Raw genomic sequence first — 19391 nt, 5'->3', positions numbered from 1 at the left:
ATTGTCAGTAGGAAAAAGATGGGAAGGCCAGTTTTAGAGATATCAATCTCATCAATTATTCTATTGTCCTTACATTGTCAAAATGACTTATTTTGACAAAATAATGATCTGATGATCAAATATAAAGCTTCCTAAATAAATTCCAGCACAAATTTTGCCACTAACCAATTTGATGCCGAAAATACAAAAGGATACAAATTGACACTATATTCAAGCTCCAAGAGCGTTGAAATGGCTACTCTACACGTTTTGCACGTGGCTTTATAATCACTACATGTGAGACAGGGGTGAGCTTTACTCTTCAAGCCATAAATAAATGATCATAAGAGAGACTCTACGGTGGAGAAAGAGGAAAAACTCGATAACCCAAATTTATCTGGTCGCCGGCCGTGGTCGCTGGTCGTGGTCGCCATTTCTGGTCGATGTTTAGAAACTCCCGTCAAATATATCAACCGTAATTTTTTGAATATTTAGGATAAATAAGCATTTTAAACTTTTTTCTAAAGCCTTTGTTAGAATACAATAGCTATTTATAAGAGCAAATGAAATTTTCGGTTTTTGCTCACTTTGGGCATGATGAGTGACGTCATCAAAAAAAACTTTTCTTAAAAGTTACCTTATGTGACATAGATCTTGTCACGGTGGTCAAAAAGACCCACTAGATCAAAAGTTAAGGGGTGGTACAGGAAAAGCCCCCCTAGTTCTGAACCGCCCCTAAAAGCCTAGGTTGAATAGGGTTAAGCAAAGGTTTTCTCCTGTTTTGAGTGAGCCTAAATCTTATCGTGTCTCTATTGTTTTAAGAGAATGAACTTTTTGCGGTCAACGAGATATGCAGTTGGAATAAAATAAGAGGATGGGAACTGTTTCCTGCATCAAATAAAAAAGGTTCATATGAATTGATGGTTAACATTTTCCGTCAGATCATTGGAATTCCAATGGGGTCGGATCCGGCACCATTCATGGCTGATCTTTTCCTTTATCATTTTGAGTCAAAGTAGATTAAGAGCTTGAAAAAAGAAAATCTTCAGAAAGCTAGACGGTTTAGCAACACTTTTTGCTTTATAGATGACCTTCTTACCATCAACGATAATAATCTTAATCCATTTATCCTCCAGAATTGAAATTAAATTTCGAAAATTCTGGTGATCGAATTACTTTTCTAGACATTGAATTGACTAAAACATTTTCTAAAGCATTCTATCCTTTTTGCGGCGTTTGGGACATTATTAAGCCTATTAAGGTTACATAGTTATGTACTCTTAAATACTTTTCTTGTAAAGTTTTACCTTACTTTGCGCAGGGCTGTCCTGAGCACTAATCCAATTGAGTAAGTTTGCTATTTTCTATTTAGTACTGAGCTTACCATAGGTTCGAGTTTTTTGTTGATTTCCTGAACATTCTTCACATTAAATCACTCAGTGTTGCATTTAAAAATAAACTTCTTTTAGTACTGTATCTAAAACACTGGGGGCATGTTGTAAATGAAACTACCTTAATGGGGAAAAAATTTGCAAAAATCCGCCCAATTAAGTTCTCGTCAAGTATTGTATACAATTCACAATTCACAAAATGTATGCGAGACCTTGAAACAGGTTTTTTCTTATTTAATAACGTTTTCTGACCAAAAATATCATTCATCCCAGGGGGGGGGGCAAGCAGTTAGTACAAGAAATCATCCGGACTAACTGATTTTTGACGATTTTTTTTTTGACCACCACCATTGACAGTTAGTACACTTGTACTAACTGTTTTTGAATTCTATTTTTTGGGTACCACCCCCTAAAATCGGCTCCTAGGCAAAATAATGGGGGTTTAATGAAAAAACAGGTAACAACGGGCAGGATAATCCGTATTAGACATTGAAAAAGGGTCTGTCAACAGGATCTCTGGACATTAAGTTTACAAAAAATTTCCTTTATATTTGATTTTATGTACCATCGCTGAGACATTATGTACCATCGACTTCAATTCAAAGGACGTAAACGAAACCTGTGGAACCTGTAACAACACGTGACAATTCGTCTGATTAATTCCACCATATTCAAATGTCTTCTTGCAGTGTGGACATTTTGTCATAATTATGTATTAGTTTTCTAGTCTAGAATTATAAAAGTTAATTATAAAGGTTAATGTAGGTTAGACTAAATCTTATCCTTATCATATATCAAACAGTGTAAAACAGTATATAGATCTGTAGATAATTACAAATTCCAGCACATTCATAAAAATATCTGAAAACATCTGGAAATAAAAACATTCCAGCAATCAACACTGATCAACAAATTCAACATCGCTCCTCATCTACCATCTTTGTCTGCAAAATCGGGAAATTTTCCCCGTTTCTATAGCGAAAACGGATTATGTAAACATCAACGATTCTAAAAGAACGGCACGACACAGAAAAACAGAAGCAAAATTAGAGCTAACCAAGAACAGATTTCAAACAAAAAAGCGCATATTAAGCCTTTGGAAAGAAGATCTGGTAGTCAGAGCTTCCTAGGAAATGCAGTTAGTACAGTTTTTTTTCTTGAACTTTTCTCCACCCCACTTGACACCACCCCTTTGGCAGTTAGTACACATCTGTACTAACTGCTTTTTAACATTTTGAAAGATTGACCACCACCCCAAAAACAGGCATGATGTCTGAAATTGACCAAGTGACCCCCCCCCCTGTTCATCCGCCAAATTAACTTCCCGCTAATTTTTATGCCATCCGCCAAATTTCATTTCCGCCAAAATTTCTTCCCTTAAATGAACGCCAAGTTGGCGGAAAAAAGTGTGGAAGTTTCTGACAATAAAGACTTACTCGAGATAATTAAATTCAAGCTAGTAATATTTGAATGATAGAACATACGAATTACTGTGAACAAACATTAGTGAAGATATAAATACAAAAGGTAACAACATCAAATATTAAAAACATGATATCTCTTAAACGTGCAAAACTTCAAACATTAGAATATTGAACTGTAAGGGTGAAGACAGAGGTGTATGTAAAATTGTTCATGGTAAAATGGTAAAATATATCTTTGCAGTATTTTTTTGACAGACTTTGAATTTTTAGTGACTATCCAGGGCCAGCCAATAGATGAGTGACATCATAGACAAAGTCTATGTTCGTTTCTTGTTCTTTTGAAAAAAATGGAACAGGAAAAAGAAAAATGGAAAATGCACTTTAAATACTTTAAAAATGATTAAAAACATTAACATAGGAACTTGCTGGTTGCGGTTTTAAATATGCAGCTATACGGAAAATTGCAAGTAAATATATAGTCGTTAACTACTAATTGTGTAAAAAATAAATTGTTCAAAATAAGCTTTTGTTTTAAGTCTTTCATTTTAGCTCATTTTATGAACACACTAACATTTATTTGGATGCGCGAGTTTCTTCACAAACTTTCCTCATCTCATTGAGAGCCCAAAAGATGTTATCCATGTATCGGGCACTGTCAGTTGCTTTGGAAGACTTCTTGGAAGAAACGTGAAAGTAAAGAATAGCGTCTCCGGGCACCATGTACGACACACCGTAACCATCATCCGATACTGGACCAAAACCGCCGCCGGGTGAAAGCTGTAAAGTCAAAGTGAAGGCAATGGTTTAGAGGTGATTGCTATTATGACGAAACACAGAGCATCTCCAAAGAAAAAACCTGTCCAGCACCAACGTGTAGAATGATTTAACGTGCCAACCACGTTCTAAGTTCAGTACCTTTTAAATCTTGAAAATAAACTTCAGATTAAAAAAACCAATGAAAAAGGTCAAAAGACTTTGTAAACCCATTTTTAGTGAGTTTAGTTGGTACCTTCAGGTCGATCGTACCTTAGGTCTACTAAACATTCAATTTGGATGGATTTTCGCAAGTTATTATTATTTGGAAGGAAATCTTTAACGAAGCTTATCCCGTACTCTTAGGTTCCAATAAACGGGGGGGGGGGGGGGGTTGGAAAATTTTCTAGATTTTAATAAACGGGGGAGACCTAATTGCCGGGGGGGGTTGGAAATTGTACTTCTCAAACCCAAAAATAAGGTAAAAATAGGCTAAAATCAGGCTATTTAGAGCAAAATAAGGGGCCTTCTCTTTGACAGCTGAAAATATTCTTAGAGATTATAAACGGGGGGGGGGGGGGGGGGGGGGGGGGGGGGGGGGGGGGGGGGGGGGGGGGGGGTCCTAATAAGGTCCGTGGGGGGGGGTTGGAAAATTTTCGAAAAATTAACAAGCGGGGGGGCCCGTTTATTTGGAACCTAAGAGTATTCAGGTAAAAATGACCACAGACGAGAAAGTATACAAGAAGGTCAGAACATACCGTTTCCAGGACTTCAGGGATGGAGATATCAAAACCACGGTCCATTTGTTGTTGAGGTTGTTGACTGGTCGAAAGTGTCCATGGCATCGATAACGCACTCTTCAAAAACTCACTCTCCTAAAAATCAAACACATATAGATACTTATAGCATAGCTATGAACTCTCCGATGGATATTAGAAAAGCTCTTTCTCACTTTTCCGTTCAGAATTTATCGCTTTTTGTTGCTAAAAGCCCAATCAGTACTTTCAAATGAAACTCCATACCAGAATACCGCAATTTTTCTTTTTTACCGATATACCGGAATACTGACAAAACAAGATTACTTACCTTATTAGCGGCCTAAATAGATTGATTGCCAAAGATTTTCACTCGAGACATTATCACAGGAAAAAATTTTCGATTTCCAAGGTTGGAAATTCAATATTTTTGGGTTGGAAATTTTGGTTTTATAATTGAAGGTTGAAAATTTGAGCGATTACCTTAAGCTGATTTGGAAAACGTAAATTACCCATAGGTATTGTAGAATAAATCAATGCCCTTGAAAAATCAAGTGAAAAAAACCCATGTAGAAATGACAATTTTCCAAGGCTGGTTGGAAAACATGACTTTTTGGGTGGGAAATTTTTATTTTCCAAACAGTTTGGGAATTGAAAAAAAAGGTCAAAAATCGATGTGAAAATACATATTTTAGTAAATTTGATACCTCAAGTTGAAAAACTAGACTTTTTGGGTCGGAAATTTGTGTTTCTCCCAAACAGTTTGGAAAACGTTAAAAATCCATGTGGAAATTACATTTTTCTAAGATTGAGACCCTTTCTTGGAAAACTAGACTTTTTGGGTTGGAAATTTGTGTTTCTCCAAACAGTTAGGAAAACGTTAAAAATCCATGTGGAAATTACATTTTTGTGAAATTGAAACTCTTTCGATTGGAAAACTAGACTTTTTGGGTTGGAAATTTGTGTTTCTCCAAACAGTTTGGAAAACGTTAAAAATCCATGTGGAAAATACATTTTTGTGAAATTGAAACTTTTTCGATTGGAAAACTAGACTAAATTTGTGTTTCTCCAAACAGTTTGGAAAACGTTAAAAATCCATGTGGAAAATAGATTTTTGTGAAATTGAAACTTTTTCGATTGGAAAACTAGACTTTTTGGGTTGGAAATTTGTGTTTTTCCAAACAGTTTGGAAAACGTTAAAATCCATGTGGAAATTACGTTTTTCTAACCACATTCTGCGCATGTCCTTGGGAAAACCACAAGCGATTTTTCGCTCAAAACTGTTTTGATATATAGCCAACCTAGATATTAGATTATAATGTGAGCAGTCAAGCTGTAAGTTTCCGTCAGGTGAGGCGTCTCTTCGGAGCGGCCTCGGTCAATCGCAGTGAGTTCGCACAGTGAAGCACATAGGGTACTTGTGTCATAGTTTCAAATAGCGCCCTGCTGAGCTGTGTGAGTGATCTAAGATCAACCACGTATCTGTGCGAACAATAACGAGTGATTGACCGGGAGCCATCGAGCCTAGGCTAGCGAGTGACTGTTCACAAAAACAAAAACCTTGTTTAAGATCTCTTTTCCACATCTCTGCCATCACTTTTTGGATTTTGGCTTTTTTCAACGTGAATTTTAAAAAATTTCAACCTTGTTAAATTTGGATTTTGGCTTTTTTCAACCTGGATTTACGAAAATTCCAACCTTGTTAAATTTGGATTTTGGCTTTTTTCAACGTGAATTTTAAAAAATTCCAACCTTGTTAAATTTGGATTTTGGCTTTTTCAACCTCGATTTTCGAAAATTCCAACCTTGTTTAAGCTTGGATTTTGGCTTTTTTCCAACTGAATTTTAAAAAATTCCAACCTTGTTAAATTTGGATTTTGGCTTTTTTCAACCTGGATTTACGAAAATTCCAAGCCATGGAAAATGCAAAATTTTCAACCTTGGAGAATGTCCCACATTTTCAGGTTGGATTTTCCATTGTATTTTATCTTTTTTCCAACTAAGAAAACTTGAAATTTCCAACCTTGGAAATCGAAAATTTTTTCCTGTGTATCCAAAGAGGACTTATGATGTAAAAATGAACTTACGTATCCTTGTCCTCTGCAGACAATATAGAGAGAAAACAAATGACGATCGATGCCTTTACCACTCATGCAATCACGGTATGTTTTCTATGGTAAGGAAGGAGCACAGAAAGTTTGAGATAAGTAGAATAATATGATTTATGTTCTTATTGAAGTAATGTGGATCGTCATTTAAAGCCATTGACCTTTTACATAGTTATAATGTATGTTGATTCAGCAGATTGAAATAAATAGAATCTTTTGTAATGAATATGGAGCAAGATGTGGAGCAAGATTTTTTTCTTCCTTTTATTTACAAATTTGAAAGGACTCTTTAATTAAAATTTTGCTGACATCAGTTTCAGACGAGTCGGGTGTATATAACACCGTGTAATCCCTTTAACCAAAGCTCAGCCTAAGCGTATAATTCGATGGCAACATTCATGAATAGTCTATCGTATATACCCCAACCAGCTTAGAGAAATGAAATGAAAAATATCTTTACTTGATGTTTATTGGCAGCATTTTTCATGAGTTGATGTTTCTCACCGGCTGACAACGATGGATTGTTCATACCCCTAGAAAAAAGCAAGAAACATCATTTCATTTTAATCAATAAATTAATCAATATTCCGTGGCAGTCATTGGAGTATGACGAAGGCGAGACCAAAATCATGCACCCGAACAAATAGACTGTCAAAATCAGATATCGTGGCCGGGAATGTATAACACATAACAATAAATATCTTACAGGACAAAATCTTTGATTTCTTGAGTGAACGAACGGACAGTTTCAGTACGACCATGAAGGTACAACCTGGTCATGGATGACTCATACGTCAAAGCAAATTTCTCTTGAGAGTCTTTGAAGTAAGCAAGTTGAAGAGCCATTTGGATGAAAGCATCAGGGCTGGTCTATAATAAAATAGTCGCAACTTAAAATTCATAGTATAATACGAAAATAATGAAAGCTGGGAAGATGGAAAGCGAAGAGCAGCTTTTACATTGAAATAAACATTGCATACGAATGTGACGGACATACCTTTGACGTTTTGATGAGACCTTTTCCGAATGCATCATGTTTGGAAACTTTTAAATCCAAATCGTCATTGTTCTAAAAAGTACCAAATACGTAACCTGATCGATTCTTTTATTGATTGAAAAAATAAAACAAGCAAAATAGTATTGATAAAAGAATAGCAGTGTTGATTTGTTTGAAAAATGACATACCTTGCATGCGAACCTGTACGCATTGTTGATGGATAGTTGCAGTTCATTCTTGACGTCCCAATACAACCTCATGGGTGTGATGATGGCTTTGGAACGTTGGAAGGTGACATTCTCCATGTCAGGATGGCTGAACGGCTTGCAATCTCCACTATCGTTGTAAATACGGTACAAGTATCTGGAACGAGAAATTGGTATTTCAACCGTCAAAACAATCTTAGTATGTTGTACGAGTCAAAGGACCCGGTTTTCTTAAATCATAAGGCGCAAAAATCTTGAGAGACAGAGGTTCTTATTCAGGTTTGGAAAAACCAAGAAGAGAATTTAAGAATGTGCAAAAAAGGGAACAACAAAAAATCACACGTACTCGTTAACGAGGCAATATTCGATCATATGACCAATGACAGGTGCATCAGCCCACGAATGTTCACAATTAGCACCCAGTCTTCCATCTTCGAACACAACAATGTTGATGGTCTTGTCAAACCAAATTGAGGCTCCGTTGCCATGCAACAAATATTTGGCACGTTCTGTGATGTCATCGAATTCGTTGGTATCCAAAGTAATCTAAAGTCAAGTTTGAAGTCAACAATTATTACTGACGTTTGAACAGTGGAACATTGTAACGAGCACGTACCTCGATCGATTGACGTTGTTTCAATACATTACAGGTTGCAGTTGTAGAGCTTTATAATTTTTTCGTCGCTTGATTTCAAAATATTTTAGTCTATCAACGCGAAAGTGCGTATGATGCAGAATGAAGAGTGAATTTGTAAGTCGTCAGTTATAATGATGAACGTCGTTGTCTGATCTGTTGAAATGTAAGAATAAGACTTACCACAACAATCGCTTCTTCGATGGCATGAAGCGAATCACGGTTGATGCCAGTAGAGAAATGTTCACGTCGAATCTTGGCCCAGTTGTTTCGCTCACTTGCGGTCAGTGAAGCCACTTTCAATTCAGCATCACAAGACACTAGTTGTGATTCTGCGTCTTTCTTGATCCATTCCATTTGACTTTGGAGATCCATCACGTTCAGTTGTTTGCCGTGTGCGTCCAACACGTTCAACTTGTAGAAATGTCCGTTGCACAAGACTACAACGTGGTCAGAGCCTTGGTGGTGTCGAATTTTATCTTGATCTAGTTTGGGAATTCTAAATGAAATAATAGTTTTCGCACAAAACCTTGTCTTTCTAGATTAGATGTTTGTTTGAGCGGAGAAAAGAAAATAGGACAATGAATGTACGGAGATATGAAAATTAAGGCGCAGTAGTGTAGTGGTCATCGTTCTTGACCATCGTGCTGGAGGTCAGGGTTCGATTCCCAATCGGTGCTGTGATTCACTTGGCAAGTGAATGTACCTTGGCCCGGGTCAACCAATATTATGTGAGGGGAATAGGGTACCATCACTCTGATACAAGAGTATGGGGAGATATACCGGACATTGAGTGTGGTGTAAAGATGTTGTATTCATATGTTCAGTACCGAGTGCGAGTATCATCATCGGCTCTGATGTGTCGCGAGCACAGAGTACAATGTCTGGTAAGAGCTGTGATTTCCCTATCTAGAGGTAGGAAACGAGATAGGGCCCGGTCCGATGATATTGGAGAGTCCGCTTCTCTCTTCTCTCTCCGCTTCTCTCTCCTCTTGAAAATTGAAAATCTAGAAATATAGATAAACCGCAAGTATGTTTACAAAACAATCTTACCTGGCCGCATTAAACATCCGTTGGTATTGGAACATGCACAAAGGAATGGTTTTACGGATCACCAATGGTTCCAATTTCTCCGTTTCCATCAGTTTCTTGAAGATCAACAAGGAGGTGAGGAAGCCTGCAGCACGTGCGGACTGCACTTTTGTTGGTACCCAGCCTCCTTGGTCAAGACAATAGTAATTACTGTTGATGGCAATCGGATCACGACCCATCAAGTAGACGTATTTTTCCCTAGAATAGTAGAATGATATTGGTAGTAAAAAAAAAGTTTTTAGATTGAGTGAGTTTTTTATGGAGAGGGGTTCAGAGCGCTAAACAGACAGTATCGCACATTATACCAGAACCGTGGCGGTTAAGTTTTTTAAACTGAAAATATCAAGCAATAACCTTAATACTAACTGTAAAATTTTTTGTTATGTCAGCAAGAAGAGGACTTGAAAGGTATTTACGTTTCGTTAAAAATGATGTGTTCAATCAAAACATGGTAAACATACTTTTTTTCGAACACTTTAGTGCGGTAAGAATGAAAACATCTTATCGTATTGCTTGAGGTATAAAGTCTTGTTATTTGTTGAAAGTTAAACCTCTTGTATTTCAGGACAGGTACTATGGAATTTTGATTCGTAGTGATGATATTGCCAAATAAAGATGGTTTGTAAAATTTCAAGTCAGCCACTAGTGCAGTCAGTATAAATTATCTACTCACTTCCTGAATAACCACTGGCTGGTTCGATTTTGCCGAAATTTTGATACTTACTTTCTATTCCTTGCACCTTGTCTGGATTTTAAATTACCCCTTTTTCAATTCCAAGATTATAATTTTGGATGTTTTGTAAAATAAACCTACTGGTAAATGTTCACTGTACACAACCTTATATTTCGAAGATCAAAACAAACTTCTGAGCATACTCACCACCAATCGGTGCAGTAATTGGGTGCCCACCATGATTTCAATTGTAAAATCCATTGCAATTTCGGTCCAAGAGATGATTGAAACTCCTTAAGAAAATGAGAAGAGTATCCATTTCAGCTTACAAGTTGCTTCTTCAAAATGAAACATTTTAAGTTACACAAATCCTTTATTTGGTGAAATCGTATTTTACAAGCAAAAATGTTGTATGAAGACGTTGAATTGAGAAGATCACAATATTTAAGAATCGACACTCTTGACTCTTTTTGCATGAAAAGCAGTTTAAATAAAAGCACAAACCTTTGCTTCGATTTCCATCTTGTCGTAGTCTTCAGTTGAGAGAATGGGTTTCACTGACTCCAAGAATTTTTTCACCGTTTGCTTGAGTGGTGGAACGTTCATGCGAGGCAAACTGTTTTGGTAGCTATACAACCTTGGTTTGCGACCACTGATGATACGAAGCATCAAACCCCATAACAATACAATCTTACTTTGTGAACGAGGTGGTTGGTCTAAAAATTAGTAAAACTTTCTGATGATTTTAGGCTGCCATTAGTTTAAGATCTTAAATGGACCGGATAGATTTTCGAGAGGACACTTCTTAGAGCTGTAAATGACTAAATGTTTTTAATATAATATTCAAAAGTCCTGACGTTATAAATACATTGATCCAGGCTTGGTGTATTCATGTATATCATTGACACAGAGCTGTTGTTATAAAATAATTTGTCTTTCTTTTAAAGAATTCCTTATTTCATTAAAAAAATTAACGAAAACAATATGCTTCATTAGTCATGTATTATTCAGCTTAGAAAGTTGAGTTAAAAAAGACCAGGGCCTTTATCAAAATAGGCATAAGCTACTTTTTGACTGAATATTTTGAATGTTTTTGTTCCACAATGCTAAACAAAAAATAACTTGATTTTCAGATCCAGTATGATGAATGGAGTGGCCACAAAAAGCAATGCATACTTACAAAGCCATCCTTTATAAGACAGCAATATTCTCATCAGGAATTGACGTGTGTAAAGTACAACAACGAAGTACAGGACAGACGACATCAGTGAGATGGCAAAAATTCGAAACATGTAAGGATATGTATCATCAAGATATAAAGTGTCACCAAACCTCCACAGGTAGAAACTCAATACATTCAGCTTGGGATGATCGATGTACATAATGAGAAAAACAACAACAAGTGCTCCAAGGAGATAGTCCCATGTTGTAGGCCACAAACCATTGTAGATCTGCCTCCTGAAAATAGATTGACCTTGATATTCAAAAAAAATCTGAGTTAAGACGAGTGTGAGGTTATTTGTCTCAAATCAAAAGGGGTTTTTTGATTAAAAAAACATATTTTACTGTATTTATGTAAGTTGAATAATTCTATTTTGTTATTTCTTTTATTTAAAAGCACAAGTAAGTTGGCAAAAAACTTCTAAGACATTTTTTTTCTTCTTTAAAAAAATGTTTTTTCGAAATAAAAGACGACTGGATGGAAAGGACCAAAAATGTACTAGAACAGTATGGAATTTAATCATACAAGTTGATCCAACCGAAAGTTTTTGAGAAAATTTAAACAAAAAACCAGTTTTTTTGTAAAAACATAAAGATATTTTCTTTAAACATTTCGGCCGAACATGGAAATTTTGCCTATAGAATAGAATCTAGTTTTCTATAATTTACTTAAAACAATACTTCCATTTCCATAGAAATAGCACAAAAATTCGCACAAAAAAATCATGTAATAAATTGTAACTATTAAAATAAATGCTTTTAATAATGGCTTAAAATATATTTTTAAAAATCATTTTAATGGACGCTGTTTATTTCAGCTTTATAAATACTCTCAGGTGCCTAATAAACGTGGGGGTTGGATTTTTTTGAGAGTTTTAATAAACGTGGGGGTCTTAATAAGCGTGGGTGTTGGAAATTAGACGATGTTATTGTCCGTTACAGTGATAGTAAAGGCGGGAAAATATGGTGGTATGGCGTTATGGCGGTATACAGGAAAAAATCGGTGGGAGAGTTTCGAAGAAACGGATGATAACTCTTTGGCATAAAAAAGATTTTGCGGTTTTGCTTGGACTAAGCAGTGAGATTGGTTTAAATTAAAATGTTTTTTAAGAAATTTATAAGGTGAAAGTTTAGATAGATATCTAGTTGGCTAATAGATATCCTTGTTGCAAAGAAATTACAAACTTATCAAAAAAATGGCTGTTCAACAAAATTAGTTTTCTAAGAAAATATAAAGGGAATAAAAGGGAGAGGGTCTCCAAAGAGAACTATAATATTTCTTGGAATCCCTCTTTTATCTCAATTTCTCTCCCGCCTCTTTTCTTTTGTTTTGATTTTTTCGAATACCGATCACAGTTGGCCTCGCATACGGAAACTCGAATTCGTACGATTTGGGCTGTTTTGTATTTTGTGCCAAAATCGTATAGTCTAAGACTGGCAACTCTACCGACTGTTAACACTTTTCGGCAAAAAAACCTGTTTGCGAATTTTTTCGGCTTTGGGCTTTTTTCTTAGATAGTGATTTGTCTTAGACTATAACATAGTCTAGTTGGAAATTTGATAAGTTTGCGAAAATACCCCTAATTATTGGAAGCAAGAAGATGCACATTATTTTGAGTGTAACACAACAATAAGACTAAATGTTTTAATACATGTAAAAGATGAAAATGCAATAAAAGAACAAAAATTACTGTAACATGTCCTCGTGAAATAAGTACAGTATACCTTATTGGAACTAATTTTTGCAGTCGAAAAAAAAAGCATTTCGCGGGTTTTAATTTTTGCGGTTTTTTCCATTCTGGAATTTTCGCGGGTTTTAATTTTCGCAGTTTTGCCCTTTTTTGGACAAATTTCTTTCATTTTCATAGGGTTTTTCAAATTTTTCGATAAAATTGGAAAAAATTGTATTTCGCAGGAATTAATTTTCGCGGTTTTCAACTCTCAAAATTTTTCGCGGGATCAAATTTTCGCGATTTTGACGAAAAACAGCGAAAAACGCTAAAATCAAAACCCGCGAAAATTAGTTCCAATAAGGTAGTACTGTATTAAATGAATCTAGCAGTCTATCTACAAAATACTTGATAAGAAATTTCTGAATTTTAATATACGTGGGGGTCCTAATAAGGTCTGTGGGGGTTAGAAAATTTTCGTAATAAGCGTGGAGGCATGTTTATTAGGCACCTGAGAGTAAGTGATCTATGTATTCTTCACAACAGGCATCTGGCGTAGATTTGTGCTCATCCAAAATTTTTGTTCGATAGAAATATTTTTTCTTGTATTAATTTTAGGATTTTTTGCCTATTTGGTTTTGCTTAGAGATAACTCAGAAGTTGCAAATAATGTATCAAAGTTTCCAATTCATGAGCTTCTCAATGAAATTAAATGTTGCAAAAACTTTTTTGTAAGATAAAAATCTGAAGTTTTCTGTAGTTTACTGATATAATCTTCTGTAACTTTTACCTAAATGGCTATATGTCACTGCAAGCGATTTGAAAAAAAATTGTACACTGTGCTAAATTCACGACGAAATTTTCTCAAAAAACAAACAAACTGAAATCATGCAATAACAAGTTATCGATGAGAAAACTAGAACAACAAATGAAACACACCTACCTTGTTCTGAAGGCACATAACTTTAAGTCCTGAAAGAAACTTTTGGCAACTTGAGTCTCTTGTTCAATCTCGCTTGTACCTTCTTCGTGAAAACGCACATGTGGTTTGCTTACAGCTGCTCTTGCTTCAGCCATTTTGGAAAAAAATCAAATCTGAAAAAAAGATTTTACAATTTCAAAGAAGTTGCAGAAGATTTTTATCAATGCAGCAGCCCTGGCCATATTATTCATTTCGTCCAGTATATAAATAAGAAATCCCCAAACATCATGCTAGGTTGTCTAGCACCATACAGTATCAGAGAAGTACCATATACCAAGGACACTTGTATAGCGAAGCTGGACTGAGCAAAAATTTATTTTCTTTGAACCATGTGTGTCATCGAAATAATAGATATTGTCTTTCTTTGACCAATTACTTTTTAACAAAAGTAATTCGACAATGAAACTTGTTATATAAAACAACAATTGAACAATTACTTTTTAATGAGTTTTATGACACCTTTATATAATCAAATAATTAAGAAAAAGAAAAAAATTCTCGTGAATGATGTTAAGATTTTGCTTATAGCAGCTGTAGTATGATGTATTCCGTTCCTTGTTTGACATCTTGCTTTGGTGAAAGTTTAGGCGAGTTTAGGTTATTTTTTACTCATTTTTTCTTCATCATTTTCAACTGAAACCTTCTAAAAGTTGTTTAAAATATTTGTTACACCTTGAAATAACTTTTACAATTCAACTTTTTCGAAGGACCCTCTTTGCAAGGTTTTCGGCCTATAAATTGACCAAACTTATATTATATTCAAAACATTCATTCATAAAGTCAAATATAAACTCTTGCAAAAAAGCCCCTTATGGAAACTGATAAACTTTGTTACAACTAATTATTTCAATTAATTTGAAAAATAATATTCTCAACTGCTGACCAGGGTTCGCGAATTGGCTCAGACAGACATGTGTTAAAAAGAGAAGGAGAAATAGTCGTTGTACTCAGTCCAGCTTTGCTATACAAGTGTTCTTGAATATCCAGGGGTCATACTCCAAAATTCCCAATTTTAGTAATGATTTTATACCAAAATGTGGCAAATTTTACACTTTTTTATGCGAGAAAACAACAATATAAAAAAGGAGATCAAGGTCTTACACTTTACAGAAAATTACCGGTCTGTTGCCATGACATCAATCACGACTAAATTATTTAAGAAAACAGCCCAAGAGAAATTGAGCATGGTAATGATATTGTTTCTAGTAATGATCAGTGATATCAACAAAAGGATAGAAAGCACTCAATTCTCTCATCAGTTGCTGACAACAAAAGACTCATGAAAGCAATATCTTGATGACTGTCTACTTCAAGAGGATCTAGACACTGTCTAACAGAAAGCAATATGGAGTTCAATAAGACAAAAAATTCAAGCACATCCCATATAGAAAAACAACAAACTGACATTACAGTAAATTCATCATAAATTAATCACATGTAAAAATGCCCATCCAAATCAACAGTGCAGCGAGGCCCTTGGGGTCCTACTCTCAAAAAAACAAACTATATTGAAATGATCATTGACGGATCTAGAGAACCAGAGATAAATTCATGATGCTCTGGAAGTCATTGTCACTTCCCCATCTGGACTATTGCTCCCAGTTGTTGTCCCCTTCAAAACGATCATTGATGCAAGACTTGGAGTTTCTACTGAAGTCCTTTTTAAAAGGATCCGACTCTAAACATAACTCAAATTTAGCCTTTAAACTTGACTGTTAAAAAAGCTTAAGAATCTTGATAGTACTCAGTCTCGAAAAAGGAAAGGAAGATACCTAACCATTGGTGCATAATTGAACAAATGGTACCAAACTTCAACTGTGGCAAGGTAAAAGGTATTATTTATTGATAATACCAATCAGTGCCTAGGGAGAAAATGTCACTCCAGTCAACACATCAGGTTTGTGAAAGGTCCTTTTCAAACTTATTGCAGGGTTCAAATTATAAATTTAAGGAGCTTAGTAATTTCTTAGTAAAAGGGAGGTAAAAATGGGAGTGCCGCAGGAAATTTTTTTTCACTATTTGCAAAGCATTTTTAGTATTTTGCGATGCTGTTTGGAAGTAGATGCAAAAGTATCTTCAATGCATTTCTTGATAAAAGCGAAGAAAGACTTAAGAGATAAGTGGTTGTAGACAAAGCAAAGTAAGTGAAGTTTTGAATTAGCGAGTAGATAAAGCAATAGATAAATGAATGAAGAAAGTCGCGAGGTAGCGAGTAGATAAAGCAATAGATAAATAAATGAAGAAAGTTGCGAAGTAGCAAGTTGATAAAGCAATAGATAAACAAATGAAAGTAGTACCAAGATAGGTGATTTCTTATAATTTTTTAGCTTAGTATTTTTGAGTTAGGAAATCTTTTTTGGTTGCTAAATCTAAAATTCACTTTGCATTTTGTAAAGTGCTAAGCTATAATTCGAACCCTGTATTTCACAAATCCTTTGATGTTTTGACTGGTTTGAGCCTGCATATGCTGTTACAGGAAAATAATGGCCAGAACAAAAAGGAAATGATATGTTACTGCTACTTTAACATATTTTGTATGCATCTCTGGAGCAAACACAGAAAAAGATTGTTGATTCCCTAGCCTAGGGGGATTGTCTACCTTTAAAGGGAACTTATTTTGGCGAGAACTAATTTTGGCGAAATTGACGAGCGAACTCTATATTTTCAAGTGAGTATTTCACTATGATGGTTATGATTTTTTCACAGAACATAGTAAAACCGTTTAGGAGATATATTGAAAAGTTTAGACATCGGTAGTTCACATTTCTAAAAACCAAACGAGCGTGACCCGAAATACCAATCTTTCTATCAATTTCAGCTGATAAAAAGGGTGTCGAAATTAGAGGAGGGATGTCGCATTAGACCAAGTTATTACGGTAACTTTTAAACTTTGACGTTAAAAAAGGTGGGGTGGGGTTTTTTCAAATCAGCGTCAATTTAACGTTAGTCGTGGGAAGAATCGATATATGAGTGACCCCTTATTTGAACTAGTTCCCAAGCTAAAAGCTGCAGAATTTAATTATAGCTTTTCAGATCAGGGATAGCTAGCTCATTTTTTATCCAAAGATTTCTAGTTCTTGAGTTAAGTTATATGACAAAATAACCGAACATGTCCATTTTTGCAGAAAATGTTGCGCATGGACTGTGTGAAAACAGTGGGTTGGAAAGGTTAAAAAAAATTCAAAAGACACCAAACAAGAGGACACCACAAACAAACACGTTCTCGGAAAACAACAACAACTATTGATTGCATTACCAGACAATCTCAATCGAACGGAATTGACAATCAACCAGTCAAACCAAATCGAACGCAATCGACCGATTGAAATTTGATTGTCAAACGCAATTGAATCTCAATTGAACGTCAAAATTCTGGGTAATATTCGATTGGTTTGATTGTTGTTTGACTGGTTTGATTGTCGATTCCGTTAGATAGAGATCGTCTGGCTTTATTCTTGCAGCTTCCCAACATCCAAGCTCTCAAACATCCAAGCTCTCAAACATCACAAGCCGAATGAAATTACTTTCGATTTCCCATAGAAATTATGCGATGAACAATTCGGGGGTCAATGAATCGAGGATTGAAAGCAATGGAACATCAATCGAACGCAATCGAACATCAATCAAATCTGAAAATTGCGGTAATATTCGATTGAGATTCAATTGCGTTCGACAATGGAATTTCAATCGGTCAACTGCTTTCGATTTGGTTAGACTGATCGATCATCGATAGGACCCTGCCGACGCTTCGGACTTAACGAACACCGGACATGCAATAGTCCGCCCGGTGTAAAATGATTATTTTTTTTTCCACCGGACAATCAAAACACTGGACATGACCAGTCCGCTGGGTCCGGTGTTTCTTAATTTTTTGTTTCATAAATGTCCGGCGTCCAAAATTACCTGTGCCTTGCTGTTATGGTGTCCATTCCAGCCAAGCCATATTTTATCATTCTACAGAAATCCCCGCTTGAAAAATCAAAATATTGATACGTGGTTGAGTTTACTAAACTTTGCTGAATTAAAACGCGCGAAAATATCATATGACGTATGACCGTATTTTGTCTGATCGTACGTGGTATTAGCTTGATGTTTTGACTTTTTTAAACCAATGAAATCATTTGTTTATACCGCACTAAAGGCCTTTCTAGATTACCACGCAAAAAAAAAACGGGGGTCAACATGAACTTTAAAGCCTGCTGCGGGAAAGGGAAATGGTTTTGTAGAACCAAGTATAGGCAAAAAGGTTTAAATATTATTTTCAAATATCACAAAAACAAGTGTAAGTGACATTTACATGGTTGATCTTTATAAAGTTTGATCTGACGGTTTGTTGTAAAAAAAATTGACCCCCGTGTTGGTTTTATAGCCTATCTTTTTGGATTTGTGAGAAGACAAACGTTATTGTAAAGAAAAGTCATTTGGAAGTGTAATCATACCCTTTCCAGGGAACTGGACCATCATTTTTTAAGTCAGAATTCATTGCCAGTAATGCCGCAGTGTGGTTTGAAACCTTGCTGGTGGTTGTTGTAGGTCTGGTGGAAAATGGATTTATTTCTGAATATAAACATTACTGCAGGTATAATATTTTCTTTATTTTGACAAACAAAAGGTTCAAGGTTTGTTTACTTTTTATTTTACTGCATTTCTCTGTCTTATTCTGCTGTAGTAGGCAATTATTGAAAACTCCTGATTTTTTGTTTTTGTCAGTGCTCGCTCAGCAGCCATTTTGAATTTTTTTTTTCGACGTCTCTGTGTACTCGGCAATTTTGCAACCTCTACAGAATCGACGATTTTGCCTGAGGGGAACAGCAGTGCTGTATGCAACACCCGACTGACACCGGACTTATTGCGTCCGGTGTAGCGAAAGGATACTTTTTGCCACCGGACAGTTCGCGGTGCGTCGGCAGAGTCCTTCGACTTCGTACGACCCTGCCTATCTATGCCCCGGACAGTCCGGGGCAAATGTCTGGGGTCTGAAAAAAATAACTTTTTCCCCGGACCTACGTCCGGGGCTCCAATTTTTGCGCCATAAATTTACCCCGGACGTATATTAGAAAATTAGAAAAAAGCCCGCGCGGTCAGCGATTCTATAAAAAGCGACCGCGCGGGCTGTCTGGGGTGTCCGGGGTAGTCTCTCAAAAACAAATAATACGGACCCCGGACACGTATCAAAAAAACCCGGACTGTCCGGGGCATAGGCAGGGTCGTGACTTCGTCGATTCCGTTTCTATTGATTAAAAACAAACAGACAAAAAATAACTTACAAAACAGTTAATACAGTAATGTCCAGGCTACCTAACTGAAAGCATACTCCATCGTTTTAAAAGCATAAAATAGTCTAAATAATGTCCAATGTTCTCTTTTTGATTCTGATGATTGACTCGACTTGACCGTTTTCAAACTGATGTTTCCTGTCTGCAGTATTTCGTTGGACTTTGATCAACAGCCTCTGTTAACAAAGGCTAGCCTCTGATATATTAAATCTAGCTCAGATACCTACAAA

General features: G+C 35.8%; 1 protein-coding gene across 1 annotated transcript; it reads right to left on the bottom strand.

Annotated features, from left to right (window-relative positions):
• Positions 1-2815: 2815 nt before the first annotated feature.
• LOC136811089 (carnitine O-palmitoyltransferase 1, liver isoform-like) lies at positions 2816-19315 on the bottom strand. Its single transcript, XM_067067689.1, has 15 exons — positions 19153-19315; positions 13847-13998; positions 11193-11470; positions 10517-10728; positions 10220-10305; positions 9301-9537; positions 8431-8746; positions 7960-8159; positions 7596-7770; positions 7408-7479; positions 7117-7280; positions 6871-6943; positions 6390-6473; positions 4306-4422; positions 2816-3571 (listed from the first exon to the last, which is right to left on the bottom strand). Exons 2-15 carry the CDS (start codon positions 13978-13980, stop codon positions 3368-3370), a joined length of 2352 nt encoding a protein of 783 aa, XP_066923790.1. The 5' UTR covers positions 13981-13998; positions 19153-19315; the 3' UTR covers positions 2816-3367.
• Between the last annotated feature and the right edge of the window lie 76 nt (positions 19316-19391).

This window comes from Clytia hemisphaerica, unplaced genomic scaffold, assembly GCF_902728285.1.
Source record: "Clytia hemisphaerica strain Z4C2 unplaced genomic scaffold, Clytia hemisphaerica genome assembly, whole genome shotgun sequence".
Taxonomy (NCBI): domain Eukaryota; kingdom Metazoa; phylum Cnidaria; class Hydrozoa; order Leptothecata; family Clytiidae; genus Clytia; species Clytia hemisphaerica.
Note: the sequence above shows the minus strand (reverse complement) of the source record. Positions and strands in the feature narration are given on the sequence as shown.